Source organism: Emiliania huxleyi (genome assembly GCF_000372725.1).
Source record: "Emiliania huxleyi CCMP1516 unplaced genomic scaffold EMIHUscaffold_68, whole genome shotgun sequence".
NCBI classification, from domain to species: Eukaryota; Haptophyta; order Isochrysidales; family Noelaerhabdaceae; genus Emiliania; species Emiliania huxleyi.
The window spans coordinates 8,556-26,478 of NW_005196900.1; the positions used below are offsets into that span (position 1 = coordinate 8,556).

A 17,923-nucleotide genomic window follows, 5' to 3' on the forward strand; every position below is an offset into this window, starting at 1 on the left:
GAACCCCGGTGGCTCTGAGGTCTCATTCGAGTGAGGGCGCATGGATTGTGCATGACCGCATGTGCATTAGTGAGGCATGTAGGGGTCTATTTACTTCGCTAGGAAGGCAGGTGTGCTAGGGCGAGTTTTCCTACTAGAGATGGACATGTGCATGTGCATGTATGTGTAGTGTTTCCAAGTTTTGTCGTTGTGTCTTTTAGAGAGGTGTAGGTAGGGTACGGGCTCTCGGCGAGGCGGACGGGGGTTGGGAGCGAGGGGGCGAAAGTGCTCACGCAGTGCGGTATAGAAGGTGAGCTCGGGGCGCGTGAGCCGGACTTGTGAGCCGGACGGCATTTCTCTCTCTGCGTTCTCGCACATGGAGTGCGAGGTATCTATCTCGACTTTCCTCCCCAATCTGTCACTCCCCTGTCTCCCAGCCGGGGTGGGGAAAAGGGGGCGGCGGGTGTGCGGGATGTCTGTCTGTGGGGGCCCGAGAGCGATGTCCGTGTGTCCGCCTTGCGTTTGTTTCATAACACATCGAAGCTAGCTCAAAAAGAACTCGGGGTGGGGCGCGCGCGGGGGCGGCGGGTGAGCGGGATGCCTGTGGGCCCGAGAGCGATGTGCGTGTGTCGTCCTTGCATTTTTTTGAGCTAGACTTCGATGTTAATAGAAACAATCGAAGGCACACAACATAACGCCACACAATTTCTTTTTGAGAGCGCCTTCGTTGTTAATAATACAAGCCCAATGGTCCCTTTCGAGCGGTCCCCTGTCGCAGTCGCACACACGCACACGCCGCACCGCACCGCGCGCCCGCCCTCTTCGTTCCCCCCTCGAATTCTCCGGACCCCGACAGGCCGCCCGACGTTGGGCCTCTGTCCCGCACGCCCCCGCCCCTTCTGCCCCTCGCTCACACCCCGGCCCGACACGCACATACAAGACAAACCCGGCGTCCTGCTCTCCAAAAGAAAAGAAAAACATTCGAAGGCTGGCTCAAAAGGTGAGCCCTCCGAGAGCCGTAGAGGCTAGAGCTCTAATACCACTTACTCTCAAAACCGTACACGTACAGATCTTTCGCTTACACCGTGTTACAGCGGTCGACATGCATAGAGCCGTATGTCTGATGAGGTGTGCATAAACCAGACACCACTATGTTATATCATAGGATATTAACATACTGAGATACCAGGCTCTTCCCTGGCATATCAGCTATCAAGAAACCGTCTGACTTATAGGAGGAGGAGCTCTGTATTCTGCTTTTTCGACACATCCCACAGAAAACATCCGGGCCATGGGAATATCGGTCCAGACACTCTGGGTTCTGGTTTTTCGAGGTGTGAACGATCTCCCCGTGGAGGGGTCATTCCGGCGGAATGACCCTTCATTAACTAATCGGATTCCGAATGGGTCGAACGGGAGTACTAAGACAGCAGCATGTTCTGGGTGGGAGGAACCCTTGGGGGGAACCGTTTTATCGCTCCAGGCATTTCGGCTTCTGGTTTCTGGTTTCTGCTCCGAAAGCGAGGTTGGCGGCGCGCCGCGCTGCCACGCACTTTTGTGGCTCACGGGAGGGAGGCCTGCGATGCGGTCGAGTCCGCCAGGCTGCCGCGATCCCGAGCGGAAACGCCGTGGCAGCCAACATGGCTGCCTCGTGCATCGGACGCCGACCGGCGGGGCCGTTGCTTGTCATGCCCAAGCCCTGAAAGGCTGAGCTGTGAAAGCAGGCGTTGTGCGAGTGTTTTGAGTACCTATCACATATCAATAGAGTGTTTGGATCTACTCTGTTGGAGACAGAAAGAAGCTCTATCACAACGTCGGCGGAGCGGCCAATGCGCGCGGCGATCTTGAGGGCACCACCAGGAGCTGGCAAGGCCTCATCGCACGCTACCACACGTGCCGATCCGTGCCGAGATTTACCCGCACCCGGCGTTGACACTCATCACCAGTCGCGACCAATCGGAGCAGAAACCAGAAACCAGAAACCAGAACGCAGAATGCATGCCGCTTTTTTGCTGTTCCCACTTGAAAAAAATGGGGGACACCTGTTCATTGGCCGGAATGAGCTCATTAGGACGAAGCGGGAGATGTATTCACACCGCAGAAACCAGACCCACAGGCAGATCCCACGGGAAATCGAGGCGGGTGTCCCAGAAAACAGAGATCCCAAAAAAACCAGAGAGCGCCGCAGAAACCGACCGACCCCTGGGTTTTCGGCTATGGGAAACCGCCATGGGAAACCGCAGCAGAAACCCGATGGGAAACCGAGGTCTGGTGTCTGCTTTGTGCACGAATGTGTCTGATCTCTCTCGTGTCTGAGCGACGTGCGGTGCATATAGTGCATTGTGGAGAGAGAGAGCACACACACCGACGCGAGGCACACGCACCACCATATTGCTCATCCACCGCACACCCGTAGGGAAACCGCTGCGAGGCGCGAACTAGCGCTGCTGTCCATCATATCACATTGCGCAACACATCGCCGTCGGGAGAGTCACTCAAGCCTCAACCAGCTGAAGGTGATAGGGGGGAGCTCGCAGGTTCAGCGGCCGCGAGTGATCCCAGTGCCGCAGCCGGCCGCGCGGCTCGTTGGTGACAGCAAAGATGGGGACTTGCCAGCCCAGGACGCGGCTCAAGTGGGAGCGCAGTTGGCGCAGGACGGGGAGGTCCCGGCCCTCTTGGCCGGTGGAGCGGAAGAAGAGCAGCCCGGCGAGGCTTCTCGCCAGGAGGGCCTAGGCCTGAAGGCGTGCCGCCCTGCTTGCTCTAGGTGAAACGTCTAAAGGACGAAGATGCACGGAGGTGCGACCAACTCTGCACGACGGGCGGAGAGGACGGGCACTAGACCAGGATCCAGGAAGGACTGGGAGAGTGTGAATGGAGGGACACGTGTGGTTCAGACGTCCCCCCCCTCGACGTAGTCGAGTCACTCACATGGATAGAGAGGAAAGTGTCCCTCTCGATGGGCGATGGGGCATGGAACATGCACGTGGAGAGTCTGTGGCTCTCGTGGGGGGCGCGGCGCTGCTCGCGGCATGGCGCACGCGCTCATGTCTCGGCGAGGAGACTCGCTTCCCGTCTGATGGGGAGGAAGGCTCCTTGACATTCATGATCTTGTCTCGCAGCTCGAAGAAGCGCTGGGGTCTGAGCGGCTTCGTGAAGGTCGGCGAGGTTCTCGTCGCTGCGGACAAAGGGAACGCAGACGACTGGGAGAGTGTGAATGGGGTGCTTGCGCGGTCTAAGATCAGCGGGAGCCTCTTACATCGAACATCGTTGCGATGAGCTGATTGGGATCGCAGAAGTGCATGCCAAGCACCGCCACGATCTTGAAGCAGAACACATCGCAACCGCATCGTCCGCACTGCCATCGGCATGCCGCGCCCGCCGCTTCGCCGCAGCCGCCTTAAGGCACGCATAGCGGCAGTGGTACGTTGCGCGTACTTGAGCAGGCGTTGCGCGCCGCAAGTAGCGCACTGGCCCTGGGAGAAGGCGATATGGCGTCGTGCGCGGCATACGTTGGTCGGGACGCGTCCAGGTATTTTTCGGGTAAACCTGGACTTTTGCAGGTATACCCGGGTTTTACCCGGAGTTGGCCTTGGTCGTCTAAGTTCATGGCCCCCGACCCCCGACCATACAGCGTCTAAGTCTGAGCCCGGCTCCGTGCGGGGGCTAAGTTGAGCGCTCGCTCGCTGCAGAGGCTAAGTGTAGAGCGACCCTCTAGCCCTACTACCCAACCATTGTGCGGAGTGTGGTGCGTGCGGTGTGGTCTGTCAGACTGACAGTCACCGTCTGTGGACCTGTGGACGGTGCGCGCAGAATGTGGAACCGATTGAGAGGTGCCGGAGCTGCCGTGTGTGGGCACACGTTGTGTGGTGGCACGTGAGTGAGAGAGAGCCGGCGCGCGCAGCGCGCGGCACGTTTTTTCATCCAAACAACTGTGAACCGGGAAGGCCTGCGCAACCTCTATAAAGCCGTAATACGGGCTCTAACTACATCTCGAGCGCCGCGTCCTGGACGTCGAGCGCGGGGGCCGCCGAGTCGGAGGCCGGCGCCGCCTCATTGTCGACGGCGGCGGCCGCGGTCGCAGCATCTTCCGCTGCCTCTTGTGCCCGCTCGGCGATGGCGGCCGCCTTTTTGCGCGCGCGCCGGTCCCGCTGCTCGCTTGTGCGGTCGCGTTTGCCACGCTTACGCTTGTCTATGCGTTTGCGTGGTCCACGCTTCTTCTCGTAGTTGCGCTCGGCAGCCTTCTGGGCCTCGCTGCGGGCCATGGAAATCAGTGGCCCCTCTTGTGCGATGGCGGCTAGGATGGCAGCCGCCTTTTTGTGCGAACGCCGGGCCTGCTGATCGCGAGTGCGGTCGCGTTTGCCGCGATCGCGATTGTCTTTGCGCGGCAGACGCTTCTCCTGCTCGTATTTTCGCCAGGCAGCCTTCTGGGCCTCGCTGGCCATGGCTGCCCCACCGAGACCCTCTCTCTCTCTCGAGGTGGATATTCCTATCCTTGGCCGCGTTGGGTAGCGAGACCCGAAAGAAAACGTGCGCCACTGTGCAACGAAGGACCGCTCGCAGAGGACCATTGGGTTTGTGTGAGTATGTGTGCGCGGGCGGCAGCGGTGGCGGCTCGCGGGTGGAGGTGGAGGCTGGAGGCGTGGTGGGTCTTTGAGTTTATTTCATGATGGACTACGAGGAGTGGGGGTCAACCGGGAGGCAGGGGGTTCAACCAGGCGACGGAGGACCGTGGGCCATCGCGGGGACCGTTCGCCCGGAGGGCGTACTGGGCTGATCCGGATGGTCTCACCCGGTGGGTGGCACCGAGGCGTCTGGGACGCTCAGCTCTACCTTAAGCTCCTGAGGGGCGCGTGGTTGTAACCACGTAGTATGACTACAGCCCACCACAGACACCCTCCCTGCTCCACATGTGTGCACACTCCCTCACCCTCTCCTCTCTCCTCTCTCTCTCTCTCTCTCTCTCTCTCTCTCTCTCTCTCTCTCTCTCTCTCTCCTCTCTCTCCTCTTGTCTGTGCTGTCTGCCTGACTCAGGCACTCAATCTGCCGATGCGTGATTGTGTGTGGGCTGCTCCGAGGGGGCCCTCTGTGCGATCCGACGGGTAGGGGGGCTGTGCCCGGGCGGTGTCCGGTGTGGAGTCCCCTTCTGATCCCGCCTGGGATGTTGGGTGTGAGGTTGTGGCGGCTTCGATCCCAAGGGGGGGAGCTGAGAATCTCCGCAGACATCCAAAACGGGCCGTGCCGCGTTTGTGGTGTCTTCTCAAGCACTAGCATCCGGACGCCGCACTCGAGCGGGCGGGTCACATCTATGTGGGCCCAGTGTGCGCACTAGGCGCATATGTAGGGGGTCCTTGGAGCACTTGGTCCACAGCGCCTCAAAATCCACCAGTGTGGGATTTCGCGCAATCGCTTGACTCTGAAAAGCTCGCATGTACCTCCTGCGAGCGCTGTGATCGCCGCAGACTGGCTCCGACTTGACGGCGGCATGGAGACGTGATGCCTCCATGCCGCCGTCAAGTCAAAATCGACATGCGAGTCGATCTTTGGCCCGCCAGAGGTACATGCGGCGTTTCGGGCGACAACAGCGCTGTGACCGCGAAGTGGCGGTGGACATGCTCCCATGTTGCCGACGCGGCGCCGGAGTGGCCGGCGCTGCTCGCCGCGACCACGACGGCTACTCCGATACTCCGGGCCGACCCGTCCTACCCGACGGTGGCACTCTTCCACGTCTCGCTCACGCTGAGAAAAATTCTGAAACGTCGTGCAGCAGAGTCACCGACGAGTCGGTCCGCGTGCCTCCTCGTGTCCCGTACCGTTCTCACACATCCATAAACTCACTTTGGCCTCACTGAAGCGATGCCTGAATCCTGAATCCTCAGATTTTAGATTAGGACGCTGTGGACCCCCTAGCATATCGTGCTAGTGCTATCCTGCCCTATGGGAGGCAGAGGGAGGGGGGAGGGGGGGGCAGAGGTAAGGTGGGGTGAGACTGGGGAGGGCCTCACTTGAGTCTTGACCCTCGCACACGTGTGACCTGTGACCACGGCTTTTCGCTTTAGCTTTCCTCGTACACATGCGTACGCTCGGTAAACACAGAAAGCCTACCGCGGCCCACCGGCACCGCGCGCGGCGGCAACAAGAACAACAGCGCAACGAGATCTGACCGTACAAGCGCCGACGCCCCAAAGCCAAAGCCTGTGCTGTAGTCCGCCACACCTTCCGTATGCTCCCTGCGGGTCGACCTGCGCGTCAGACGTCCTCCTCGTCCGAAGCCGGCGCGGCGCCGTAGCTGCTGTCGCCACTGCTCTGGCGGAGCAACTTGCTCGCGGCGCGGTTGCGGCTGCTCTCTAGTGACGACTCACGCAAGCCCACCCTCTCCTCCTCGGAGAGGGCGTCGCGCAGCGGCGCCTACAGCCTCGGCCGATCTCGGGCTGACCTCCCGCTCCGGCGGCGGCGCTGAGAGGGTACTCTCTCTCTCTCTCTCTCTCTCTCTCTCTCTCTCTATGTGTGTGTGTGTGTGTGTGTGTGTGTGTGTGTGTGTTGGGTGGTTGGGTTGTCGCCTGCTGGTAGAGCGAGCCGCCGATAAGGCAGAGCAGCAGCGACGCGATGCCTACAGGGAGATCGTGGAAGATTGTGGGAGATTATGGGAGATTGACGAGGCAGAGCAGCAGCGACGCGATGCCGTACGGCGAGGCGTGCTTGTCCCAGATGAGGACGTTGACTGTCACGGTGAGCATCTTGTTGGTCACCTGCGGGAGAGAGATCAGCCGAGATCAGCCGAGATCAGCCGAGATCAGCCGAGATGAGGTCACGGTGAGCATCTTGTTGGTCACCTGCGGGAGAGAGATCAGCCGAGATCAGCCGAGATCAGCCGAGATCAGCCGAGATCAGCCGAGATCAGCCGAGATGAGGTCACGGTGAGCATCTTGTTGGTCACCCCCACGACCGTATACGCGGTGGCGGTGATCAGCGACTGGCACCAGAAGCCGGACCACGAGATGCCTACAGGGAGATCGTGGGAGATTGTGGGAGATCGTGGGAGATTGACGAGGCAGAGCAGCAGCGACGCGATGCCTACAGGGAGATCGTGGGAGATTGTGGGAGATTGTGGGAGATTGACGAAAGCCGGACCACGAGATACCTATCCCGACCAGGCAGGAGAGCAGCAGCCAGCTGCCGCCGACCGGAGACAGCTCGATCGCCTCGAGTCGCGCGCGCGTGAACTCGCCGCTTGCCACGCCCACGAGCAGGGTAGGCAGGATCGAGAGCGAGTTCGTGTATAGCACCGGCGTCCACAGCGACCTATCTCGGGCGATCTCGGGAGATCTCGGCCGATCTCGTGCGATCTCGTGCGATCTCGTGCGATCTCGTCCGATCTCGTCCACCGGAGCGGGATGCAATCTCGTGTGATCTCGTGTGATCTCGTGCGATCTCGTCCGATCTCGTCCACCGGAGCGGGATGCAATCTCGTGTGATCTCGTGTGATCTCGTGCGATCTCGTCCGATCTCGTCCACCGGAGCGGGATGCCCGTCACCAGGAACTTTCCGTAGGTGAGCTGAAAGACGAGCACGGCCCACCAGACCTGAGGTGAGTGTACGGGAGGGTGGGTTCGGGTACCGTGGGGGTAGGGAGGGGTGGGTTCGGGTACCGTGGGGTAGGGGAGGGTGGGTTCGGGTACCGTGGGGTAGGGGAGGGTGGGTTCGGGTACCGTGGGGTAGGGGAGGGTGGGTTCGGGTACCGTGGGGTAGGGGAGGGTGGGTTCGGGTACCGTGGGGTAGGGGAGGGTGGGTTCGGGTACCATGGGGTAGGGGAGGGGTGGGTTCGTGTACCATGGGTTGGGGGAGAGGGGCGCTAGGTCGGCCTGCGGTGTGAGTAAGGGAAGGGAAGGGGTGGTACACTTCCCCCCCCACACACACACGAAGTGGTGGCGCAAGGGGGGCAAGCAGCCCCTCGCATCTCCACACGGTGGCGCAAGGGGGGCAAGCAGCCCCTCGCATCTCCACACGGGCCGGGGGAGCCGGCACGGACCATCCAAAGTGCAAGGCCCTGTGCTGCGTCGCACAGACGCCTGTCGCGCCACCACGCGCCTCCCCGCCTCTTCGCCTCTCGAGCCAACCTCGCTGGCATCTACCCCACCAGAACCGACGCCCAAAAGTAGGCGCGCACACCCTTGACGCGGAACTCGCGGTCGCAGGCGATGTACGCCACTGCACCGGCGGTGATCAGCAGCAGCGCGGCGCAGGAGCGGGCCGACGGCACGGCGCGCCGGTAGATGAAGTGGTCAAAGATGCAGACCTGCTCGGGCGATCCCGTGTGATCTCGGGCGATCTCGTGTGATCTCGTGCGATCTCGTTCGATCTCGTTCGATCTCGTGGGATCTGAGACCGCGAGCGGCGTGCACGAGCGGAACACGATGACCGTCTCGACGTTGGCATCCTGAGGAGGTGGCAACGAGGACAGCAACAACAAGAATCAGAAGAAGAAGAGTGATAGGACGGCGGCAGTCTCACGTTGGCGTTTTCGAGGGAGACGCAGGGTCATCGAGTGTCTGCAAAGGCACTCTCACGTTCGCACGAGATCTGGTATGCCAGAGGTCTAGCCGAGGTGTGGCCGAGATCTAGCCGAGGTGTGGCCGAGATCTAGCCGAGGTGTGGCCGAGATCTAGCCGAGGTGTGGCGGAGGTGTGGCGGAGGTCTAGCCGAGGTGTGGCCGAGATCTAGCCGAGGTGTGGCCGAGATCTAGCCGAGGTGTGGCCGAGGTGTGGCGGAGGTGTGGCCGAGGTGTGGCCGGGGTGTGGCCGGGGTCTGTAGTAGCCGAGGTCTGGCCGGAGGAGCGCGTACTCACGCGCCTGCAGCACTTTGATGTTTGTCCACGTGCCGATCGAGAAGGACAGGACGTAGATCAGAAAGTACTTGACCTTCCTCCACTCGAAGTCGTCCGTCCTCAGCAGACCTGCGCACATGCCGAGGTCAGCGCAGGATTGTGTTAGGGCAGGAATGCGGCGTGAACATCTCAGGGCGGGAGTACGGTCTTGTGCAGTGTATTCAGAGCACCGCGTGAGTACGAGGCCCTACGAACACAGTGAAGACGCAGCCGGATACGGCCGGATACAGCTGAATGCGTGTCCTCTCGAGCGTTGCTTGGGAGGCAAGAACACGTCTTCCCGCTTCTAGGGCAGCTGGCCGGTAAGCTTGCCGCCGTACACGAGCACGGTGCACGAGGCGAACTATCGCCGGGGGAGAGGAGATTGCAGCTCAGCGCCCTCCGCTAGTCAGGAGCACGTCGGCATCCGGGGGCGGAAGGAATCTCTCCGTGGGAGAGATTCCCGTGTCGCGACAAGATCCGGCGGAGGAGGTGTGTGGCGAGGGGCGAGGTGACTTACTCTCACGGGCAGCGGCATGGGCGCGGCGTGTGCGCCGTCGCGGTTCGACGGCCCAGCGCGGATGGGAACTGCGCGAGGTCTAAGGGGCGTCTCGGGAACGCTGGGGAGGTATGAACGGCAGGCACCTGGCAGAGCGTGACCAGCGCCGGCGACGGCGTGTGCGACACGGCGATCTGCGAGAGCAGGCCGAGGAGCAGAGGGTGAGAGCGCGTGCGTGTGTGCCTCGGAGACGGAGCGGGAATCCAGCGCGCGGGATGACCAAGAGGAGGCAGGCTGGCGCGGCTGCAGCGAAGCACGCGAGGTGCATGCGCGTGGAGCCAGAACATATGGCGCTGCTCTATCAGTCGGACGGCAAGAGCGGGCGGTGGTGGCCTTGTTGATGACAAGCATCCCGCCCGAGCAAAAGCAGTACGTGATCACGGCCGCGGCCACTTCAGCGGCGTCCTCCTGCTTCTCTCGCATCAGGGAGTTCGGTCGGTGGCCGACGTGGGGGTAAGCGTGATGGGGGAAGGGAGTGGGGGGCGCCCAGTAGGGCGCCGGCACCCCAGCGTAGAGGGCCTCGTGTAGCCCTCCTTTTGGTATAATTTTAACAAAAATACTCGGCACAGAGCTCAGGCTCGCCGCGACGTCGGAGGACGCCGCCGTCGCCTAGACTCCCCTGCGTCACTACGTACGTAGGGAGATTTGATTGGCGCTGGCGCCTGCTGTTGACAAGTGGGATCATCTGGCTTCCGGAATACTTCCGCGAAGCTGCCCCCAGCAGGCGTTTGACCAAAATCCAAATTTCCCTACTCCAGTTGAGGCTGCCCTCGGACCCGAGAAGGGCCGTAAAGTAAACACGGGTCCCCGAGGGTTAGCTCTGCGCTCCGGGTTTCCCCTAGCAGCGGAACGCCCCCTCTACTCGGGGCTAGTAGCAGACACTAGCACGACAACAGACACATTCCTCACTGACATCACCGCTCGGAACCCCCCGCTCCGCGCGCGGCCCCCCCTACCCCCACTCCGAGGGGGGGCCTCCCTCCCCTCGGTCCTCCCTCCTGTTCGCCTTCCGATGGTTACGCTCGTGGGGCCCGAGAGAGAGAGATTTTGAAATCTCTACAAACAACAAACTCTACATCATAAGCGGCGAACGAGGCAAGGTCGCTCTCCGACATGAGGCGCGTTGCACTTGCCAGTGCTGCCCTGGCCTTCTGTCTGCCCGCCCAATGGGTGGCAGGTGCCTCTGCTGCTGTGGCATGCCTCACGGCTGCGCCGGCGCCTCGGCGCGTCAGCTCGGCTCGGCGTAGCGATAGTGGCCAGCGCAACTCGCCTGGACTCAACGCTCAGCCAGGAGCTCCCGCACGCGCTGCCGCGAGCCATGGCGCATGCAACGCGTCTGCGAGCCCCACCGCTGCACCTCCCTCCGAGCCGGCCAAGGCTATCTATCCATATCCATATCCAGCGCGTTCCTAGAGGTGAACGCTAGGGCCGTAGCACAGCCCGCCCGGCTTCCCTTGGACCACGATAGCAGTCCAGGGACCCAGCGAGCGGCAGCAGCGCGTCAAATTTGCATTTTCCGTTTTTGCGCTGACGGTTCTAGGGTGTCGTACAAGATGGACATGCAAATTTGTCGAAGCGCATGTCGGCGTAGCCCGGAGCGACGAAAGCCTCAGAGCTCCAACTTGCACTTGGGGTCAGGGAACTCGCCGCTCTCTCTCGTGTTGCACCGCTGCGTGATGTGATACCTACATGGTCGCACGGACGCACGGGCGCTTATCATGGTTAGGACGAGACCTTCTGAACTGTGATGATGCGGTGCTAGGCGTGCGCGGTGGTGATGCGGCGGGTGTCCACAAGCATCTACCCAGCTGCGCACAGCTGCATGTGGATGGACTCGACGCCGCTGAGGTCGAGGTCTTGGGCGTCGCCGGTGGCCTCGTTGCGCACCGAGAGCGACCACGAGGCGTAGAGGGGCGGCGGGTTGAAGGGACTGACGGTACCAGTTGTGGAGCTCCATGGACTGAGGCGAAGTCAATCGAATAGGGGACGAGTGGGGCTGTGGAGGGGCTCTCACCTTGGGTCCTGGCTGCCTGGGTATTTCGTGCAGTCGACTGGGCCCGGATCTTTCAGGCAGCACTGACCGCGTTTCGGCGTGCAGAAGCCGCCGACACAGGTCTCGCTTGGCCCGGCCGGGAACCAGATCCTACAGCGACATGCGACGGTAGTTAGTCTAGCTGGGATGGAGAACCAGCGTACCATGGAGGCGATTTACCGGGCGTTGTTGTCTGGGCAGTTCCAAGTGGTGAACGCGGAGCACTCGAACCAACCGCAACCGTCCCCGTTGCACCTTGAGCACGTAAGATCTCCGCGCCAGTGAGCGAGGCGCTCGTCGGTGCAGCAGCGCGCTTCGTACTTGCACGTGGAGAAGCAGCAGTCTGCCTCGATGGCGTCGCCGTTGACTTTCGTCATGCCAACGGCGATGGCCATGATGAGCAGGTTGCGCACCATGCCTGTGCCGACCGGCAGACGAGGGAGTGAGCCGCAAGGCGACGCAGGCTGATGCGCTATCGGTGCGCAGAAAGAGAGTGAGGTGTGTGTCTCGCTGTGAACGAGCGAGTTCACGAGGACGAGCTGCAAGAGCTCTGGCGCTGCGCTTCCCGAGCGACGCGGCAGGCTGGTGCGCAGCCAGGGTAAACGAGTGCTCTGATTGCTGCACATCGTGTTCCGGGCACCAGTGCTGCTTCTCTCTGCTTTGAGAGCGTCTTTGAGGGGGGGAATTGAGTGGAAGGGGGGCTCAAGAGGGCCGCACCTACTCGCAGCGCACGCAGCTTGAGGCCCGGCGCCAAGGAAACCGCGGCACACCCGCCTCGCCCACGTTGTTTTGGATCTGCGAGGGCGCAGGCGGCGGCGAGCGAGCGTCAGCAGCATAAGATGGGACGAGCATAGCGCGGGCTCGTTTTGGGGGTCGCGGGGGCGCATAAGGCATGAAGGCGACCCGCGGCCGCGCGCTCAGCAGCGCTCAGACCGGCAATCCGATTGTGCCAGATTCGCCTCGATCCTCGGAGCGAGCCGCTCGCGCGGCGGCGGTCGCAGCACGGCGTGCAGCCGGGCACGGGCTCGCTGCAGTGGTGGTTGTGGGGCGAGGCGAGAGGGCCCGCGCGGGGGCAGCTCTCATCTCGCGCTGCGTCGCGCCGGGCGAGGGGCGAGGCGAGAGGCAACCAATGGCAAAGGCACCTGCACACCTTCCAAGCTGCACCCCCTTCCAAGCTGCACCCCCTTCCAAAAAAAGAAAGCCAATTCGACTTGGGCCCTCGGGGAGCCTGCGGGCGGCCTTCTCTCGAGGTCTCGAGATACACAAAGCGGCCAAGAGTACTGTATAGGTAGGGTCGATTCCGCATGGTACGGGACCCCTCGGGTGTTCATTGGAGGGGGAGTCATCCCAAGACGGTGTGAGAGAGAGAGATTTCTTGAACACGGTGCATACAGGATCGATCGAGGCGGAGCACGCAGGAGCCATCGGCGGCGGTTAGCGGCAGCGCGGCGGTGTAGACGAGCTGCGAGATACATGGAGATTGTGACGAGGAGTGGAGCGAGTGAGGCTGAGGGACGCCCCTGGGGGGATTCGTTCAAAGGTATTATGCGCCCTCACCTTCACCTCCGGCACGGACATGGACGGGAGACCGCCCGATGTCTGGAAGAGCTATTGAATAAATGAGGAGACAATAAGTGTCACCCCCCACAAAAATGCGGCAGCATCGGGTCGGCTTGCGTGTTCGCGCCCCAGCCGCGGCACTGATGGTCGCGCTCCTGCTCTCGCACGCACACGAGCCCCTTGCGCGCCTCGCCCCCGAGCATGCGGCCAACCACTCGGCAGTGCACCGCCCACGAGGGATGATCTCGCCCGCGCGCGAGCAGGTCAGTCCTCCGAGCGGTCCCGAGCGGTCCCGAGCCGTCCCGAGCCGTCCCGAGCGGTCCCGAGCCGTGTCCCAACGGCCTAGATGCTAAAGTTCGACGGGCGGGGGCGCGGCGCTTGGGCCAGCTTCCTGCAGGCGCGGATCAAGCCATGGGAGTATGGTCTTGGGGACAAGCAAGGCTTACGTCGGGCAGCGGCAGATCATCACAGAATGGAAGGGCCGGAACTACACCTGTCCCTCGAGAAACAACGATTCAACAGGTGGTGGCAACCGTATGGCTCTGTGCACTACGTGGCGTGGCTCGTTCACCCTGCTTGCCGCGGTCATGAAGATCGCGGCGCACATGGTTGGGCTCCAGGAGCGTATGAAGGGACCTAGGTATGATGTGTTTGGCCCGTGGCCGGTGTGCCCCCCTCTCGTCGCGGCGCAGTTTCCTTAGTGCTTTGCTGTTTTTGCTGTTAATCTCATGAGAAGTTTACAATTTCTTCTCACTGCAGCACCTCCCCCGCGCCACCCAGCCGTGCAGCCCAGCCAGCCGGAGGCGGGCCGCAAATGTCCCAGCCGCGCCCCCGAGCGAGGCCGAGCGGTCCCGAGCAGTCCCGAGCGGTCCCGAGCGGTCCCGAGCGGTCCCGAGTGGCCCCAGAGCACCCCAGAGCACCCCAGAGCCTACCTGAGAGCCCACGGCCGCTTGGCAGGCACCTGTCACGAGCCTGTTTCTTGTAATGACTAACATCCGTTGCTGTGGGCCGGCCGCATCCCGAAGTGCTCTAAGAATATTCAACCCTCAAAGAAAAAGAAACCCCCATCGCGCTCAGGCCGCGCTCTGGCTCCTGCTACTGCTCGCTCGGTTCGCACGGTCACCCGATGCCGCCCGGCGAAGTTACGGAGAGGCACCTCTTTGACTCCGGGGAGGACATCAAGATCCCCATCCCGTGCCCGCTGCGGTTTCCATTGGGCACGCTTGTCGAGGTCCATGCCGGGAAGGCAGGCTGGCTGACGGCCAGGGTCACGCGGCAGTTTTATCGGCCGCACTCGGCAGATTGGCCCGCTGGCCAGCACTCCGCGTACGAGTTCAGGCTAGACCGCGGAGGCTACATGCATTCGCCCATCGACTGCCCTCGCTATGTCCGAGCTGTGCCGCCGTCGCTGCAGGCGTACATCGAGCGCTTCGTGCCACGGCCATCCCAGGATCCGACGGCGACGCAGGCTGTGCATGACATCATTGAGTACGCCAACCAGCGGGGCGTGACGGATTCCGTTCGCAGGACGATGGCGCCTCCACCGCTGCAGGACGGCCTGGGGTGGCTCGCCCGCCGCTACGCGGACGTCGACTCGCTCGTCGACTTCATCGAGCGAAGCCACGTGTGCGCATCGTGCGGCAAAGCGTTGCCTCGCGACGCCTTCTCGGGTGCGCAACTCAAAAGGAGTGCAGCCCTTCGACGCTGCAGGCAATGCGCGGGGGGCAGCAGATCAGCGGAATCATCCCGCATCGCGTCCGCCGAGGGGCGCTTTCTTCTGCAGCAGCAGCAGCAGCAGGAGGAGCAGGAGCGGGAGCGGCGGAGGCTGGAATGGGCAGCAGCACGGAAGCGGGAGCGGGAGGAGCTTCTGCAGCAGCAGCTGCTGCTGCTGCAGCAGCAGGAGGAGGAGCGGCGGGATGAGGAGGAGCGGCGGGAGCGGCTGGCGCAGGAGCGGCAGCAGCGGCAACAGCAGGGGCGGAAGCCGCCGCAGGCGCCGCCGGTGGAGCTCGCGCAGGAGATATACGACGCGGCGTCGGGCGACCCGGCCTTGCCCGCCACGCGGCGGCAGCTGAAGAAGCTGCTCGCGCGGCTTGACAAGGAGAAGTCACTAGTCCGCAAGCGCGAGATCCGCTCGTGGCAGTCGCCGGCGGACGGTTCGACGGCGCTGTTCGCGGCGTGCCAGCGGGGAAACCTGGCGGCGGCGGAGCTGCTGCTCAGGGCGCACTTTTCGGTCAACAAGGCCCCGCAGGGGGGCGGCACGCCGCTGTACGTGAGCTGCGAGGCGGGTAACGTCGAGCTGGCACGGTGGTAGCGGTGGCGTGGGTGGCGGCGATGGTGGTGGCGGCAACGGCGGAGGGGGCGACGGACGAGGCTGAAATGGCGGGCTCGGCGGCAGAGGCGGTGCGCTCGGTGGCGGCGAGGGTGGTGATGGCGGCGGCGGCGACGGCGAGGACGACTGCGGCGGCGAGGATGGCGGCGGTGGCCACGGTCGCAACGCCGAGCCGAGACGCTGATGGACGGCGGCGCGAACCCGGCGATCGCCGTCGGCGGCCTCACGCCGCTGGCGCGCGCGCGGCAGCTGCACGGCGAGGGCGCCGAGATAGTCGAGCTCCTCGAGCAGGTGTCAGGGGCAGAGCAGGAGCCGCCGCCGCCGCCGCCGCCGCCGCCGCTTGGAGAGGCGAGCCAGGGCGTGCAGCCGCCGAGGCTCCTCCTCGACCTCGCCAGCCGCGGTGCCAACACCATCGACACCGCAGCCGCAGCCGCCCGGAGGGCGGTCACGTCGATGTTCGGGACGATTGCCGAGGGAGGCGAGGTCGAGGAGGGCGAGGAGGAGGGCGAGGAGGAGGGCGAGGAGGGCGAGGAGGAGGGCGAGGAGGAGGGCGAGGAGGACGAGGGCGCAAGCGAGGAGACGCGGCGCATGCTGCAGCAGCTCGAGAGCGGCTACTCCACCGCGGCGGAGGTGCGCGATGCACTGCTCGCGCTCTCGGACCTCGAGGGATACGACGAGCAGCTGGAGCGGGGCCACGCGCGCTTGGAGGCGCTCCGGGCGAGGCTTTCGCCGCTCCACGCGCTCGCGTCCCGCCTGCCCGACGACCTCTGCTCGCCGCCGCGGCGGAGCTACACGGCCCATCACGTGCTCATCGTCGACGCCTCCGCTTCAATGCGTAACACCGACGTCGAGGCCCCCCCCCTCCCCCCTACCCGCCCGCCTACCCGCCCTCACCCCCACCCACCCACCCGCCCACCCTCCTCGTACCCGCCCTCATCCTAAATGCCAGCTCGACGCTTCGGTCCGCAGGTGGTCAGCGGTGAGCCGCCCATCTCGCGCGCCGAAGCGGTGCGCCGCGTGCTGCTCGACAACTTTCTGCGCCGGCAGCTCGACGCGGGGGCCGTCTCCGCCGACCGCGTCTCCCTCATCAAGATCCAGTCCGAGGACGCCGCGGGCGCCGCTGTGCCTTTTGCGCTGCTCCCGCTCGACGCGACGCTCGCCGAGCGGATCGACGCCGCGCTGGACGACCCTCGCTCGCACGGCCCGTACCTGCCCGCGCTCTCCAAGCTCGTCGAGCTCGTGACCCTAGATGCCGAAGAATTGTCTATGGGATGCAATGCCACGGGGTCACATCCTCAGCCCGGTGTCTCATATCCAGGCTCGTGACGCACGCCGACGCGCACTTGCTACCGCACGCAAAGACGTCGGTGCTCTTCCTCTCCGACGGCCGTCCCTCCGACCGTGTCGACGAGCGCGAGCTGCCGCAGCTGCTGGGCGGCCAGCTGCGGGCGCTGCACTCCGCGACGCTCGGCCGACTTGCATCGTTCCAGCTGCTCGGCTTCGGCGACGCGCACGAGCGCATGCTCAAGTCGATGGCGGCCATGGTGCCCGGCAACCTCGCCACGTTCAACGTCGTGTCGGGCCGCGCCGTGCTGCACCGAGCACCTGCTGCAACTGCTCCGGGTTGACCGCCGCTGCCAGCCCCTCTCCCCTGCCAGTCCTGCCGGCCGTTGCCAGCTCCTCTCCCCTGCCAGTCCTGCCGGCCGTTGCCAGCTCCTCTCCCCTGCCAGTCCTTCCGGCCGTTGCCAGCCCCTCTCCCCTGCCAGTCCTGCCGGCCGTGCCAGCCCCTCTCCCCTGCCAGTCCTGCCGGCCGTGCCAGCCCCTCTCCCGTCTGACCCTCTCCCGCGATGGGCGGAGCTCTAGACCACCACCGTCGAGCTCCTGCCGCTGCAGTGTGGCATCAGTGGGGGACGGCCTGCCCACCGCACCCGCCCCAGCCCCCAACCTTGCCTGCTCAGCATCACCGCCTCACCACCAGCGGAGCCGCCGCCTCACCACTGCGATCCCAGCCGCCGCCATCCCCGCCCCCGCCGCCCCCGCCACCGCTTGCACCCACCCCCTCGGCGCGCCTCCGCCGCCGTGGCCTCCCGCCGCGCCTTGCGCGCCACTGGTGCCGGTGCCGTCGCTTGGGAGCATGGTCAAGATCGGCGTGTGACGTGTCTTCAGCATGCTCAGCTCGAGGTCCGCGTCGAGGGGGAGACGTTTGCTGCCAGAAAAATGCACGTAGGCGCGGGGCGAGGGCGGCGGCGGCGCGGGCGGCGGCGGCGGGGGCGGCGGCGGCGGGGGCGGCGGCGGCGGGGGTGGCGGCGGCGGGGGCGGCGGCGGCGGGGGTGGCGGCAGTGAGGGTGGCGGCAGTGAGGCGGCGGGCGGGGAGGGCGTGGCGGCGTGCCCTGTCTGGGGCCCGACTTGCGACGGCATCGACTGCGTCATCGCCGACGCGCACCTCCCGGAGCTGCTGCTCGAGGTTGGGGACTGGCTCTACTTTTCCGACATGGGGGCGTACACGTCGTGCGTCGGCTCCAACTTCACCGGAATGGAGCTGCCCGACGTCCCCTACCTTGCGGGCCACGCGCCTTTCCCGGCCGCAGCCGCCCCGAAACTGCT

General features: G+C 64.2%; 3 protein-coding genes across 3 annotated transcripts in view; 1 reads left to right on the forward strand and 2 right to left on the reverse strand.

Moving 5' to 3' along the window:
• Nucleotides 1–3,938: 3,938 nt before the first annotated feature.
• Nucleotides 3,939–4,945, reverse strand: EMIHUDRAFT_437940 (hypothetical protein). Its single transcript, XM_005762318.1, has 2 exons — nt 4,495–4,945; nt 3,939–4,438 (listed from the first exon to the last, which is right to left on the reverse strand). Exon 2 carries the CDS (start codon nt 4,419–4,421, stop codon nt 3,963–3,965), a length of 459 nt encoding a protein of 152 aa, XP_005762375.1. The 5' UTR covers nt 4,422–4,438; nt 4,495–4,945; the 3' UTR covers nt 3,939–3,962.
• A 2,364-nt stretch (nt 4,946–7,309) lies between these two features.
• On the reverse strand, nt 7,310–9,826 carry EMIHUDRAFT_437941 (hypothetical protein; the record flags this gene model as incomplete). Its single annotated transcript, XM_005762319.1, has 6 exons — nt 9,732–9,826; nt 9,485–9,532; nt 9,161–9,203; nt 8,826–8,929; nt 8,120–8,413; nt 7,310–7,559 (listed from the first exon to the last, which is right to left on the reverse strand). Coding segments are annotated over exons 1-6 (828 nt in total), but the record flags the coding sequence as incomplete, so codon positions are not given.
• Nucleotides 9,827–15,907: 6,081 nt separating this feature from the next.
• EMIHUDRAFT_216041 (hypothetical protein) overlaps nt 15,908–17,923 on the forward strand; it is a gene marked incomplete at both ends in the record, with an annotated part of 2,645 nt that continues 629 nt past the window's right edge. The window contains 5 exons of the mRNA XM_005762320.1: nt 15,908–16,123; nt 16,289–16,524; nt 16,638–16,908; nt 17,486–17,542; nt 17,772–17,867. Coding sequence (XP_005762377.1) covers nt 15,908–16,123; nt 16,289–16,524; nt 16,638–16,908; nt 17,486–17,542; nt 17,772–17,867 — 876 coding nt within the window. The remainder of the gene's footprint in view (nt 16,124–16,288; nt 16,525–16,637; nt 16,909–17,485; nt 17,543–17,771; nt 17,868–17,923) is intronic.

What these genes read in the sequence shown, in the direction of transcription:
- EMIHUDRAFT_437940 (XM_005762318.1), bottom strand. Translation starts at nt 4,421, where the DNA reads ATGGCCAGCGAGGCCCAGAAGGCTGCCTGGCGAAAATACGAGCAGGAG.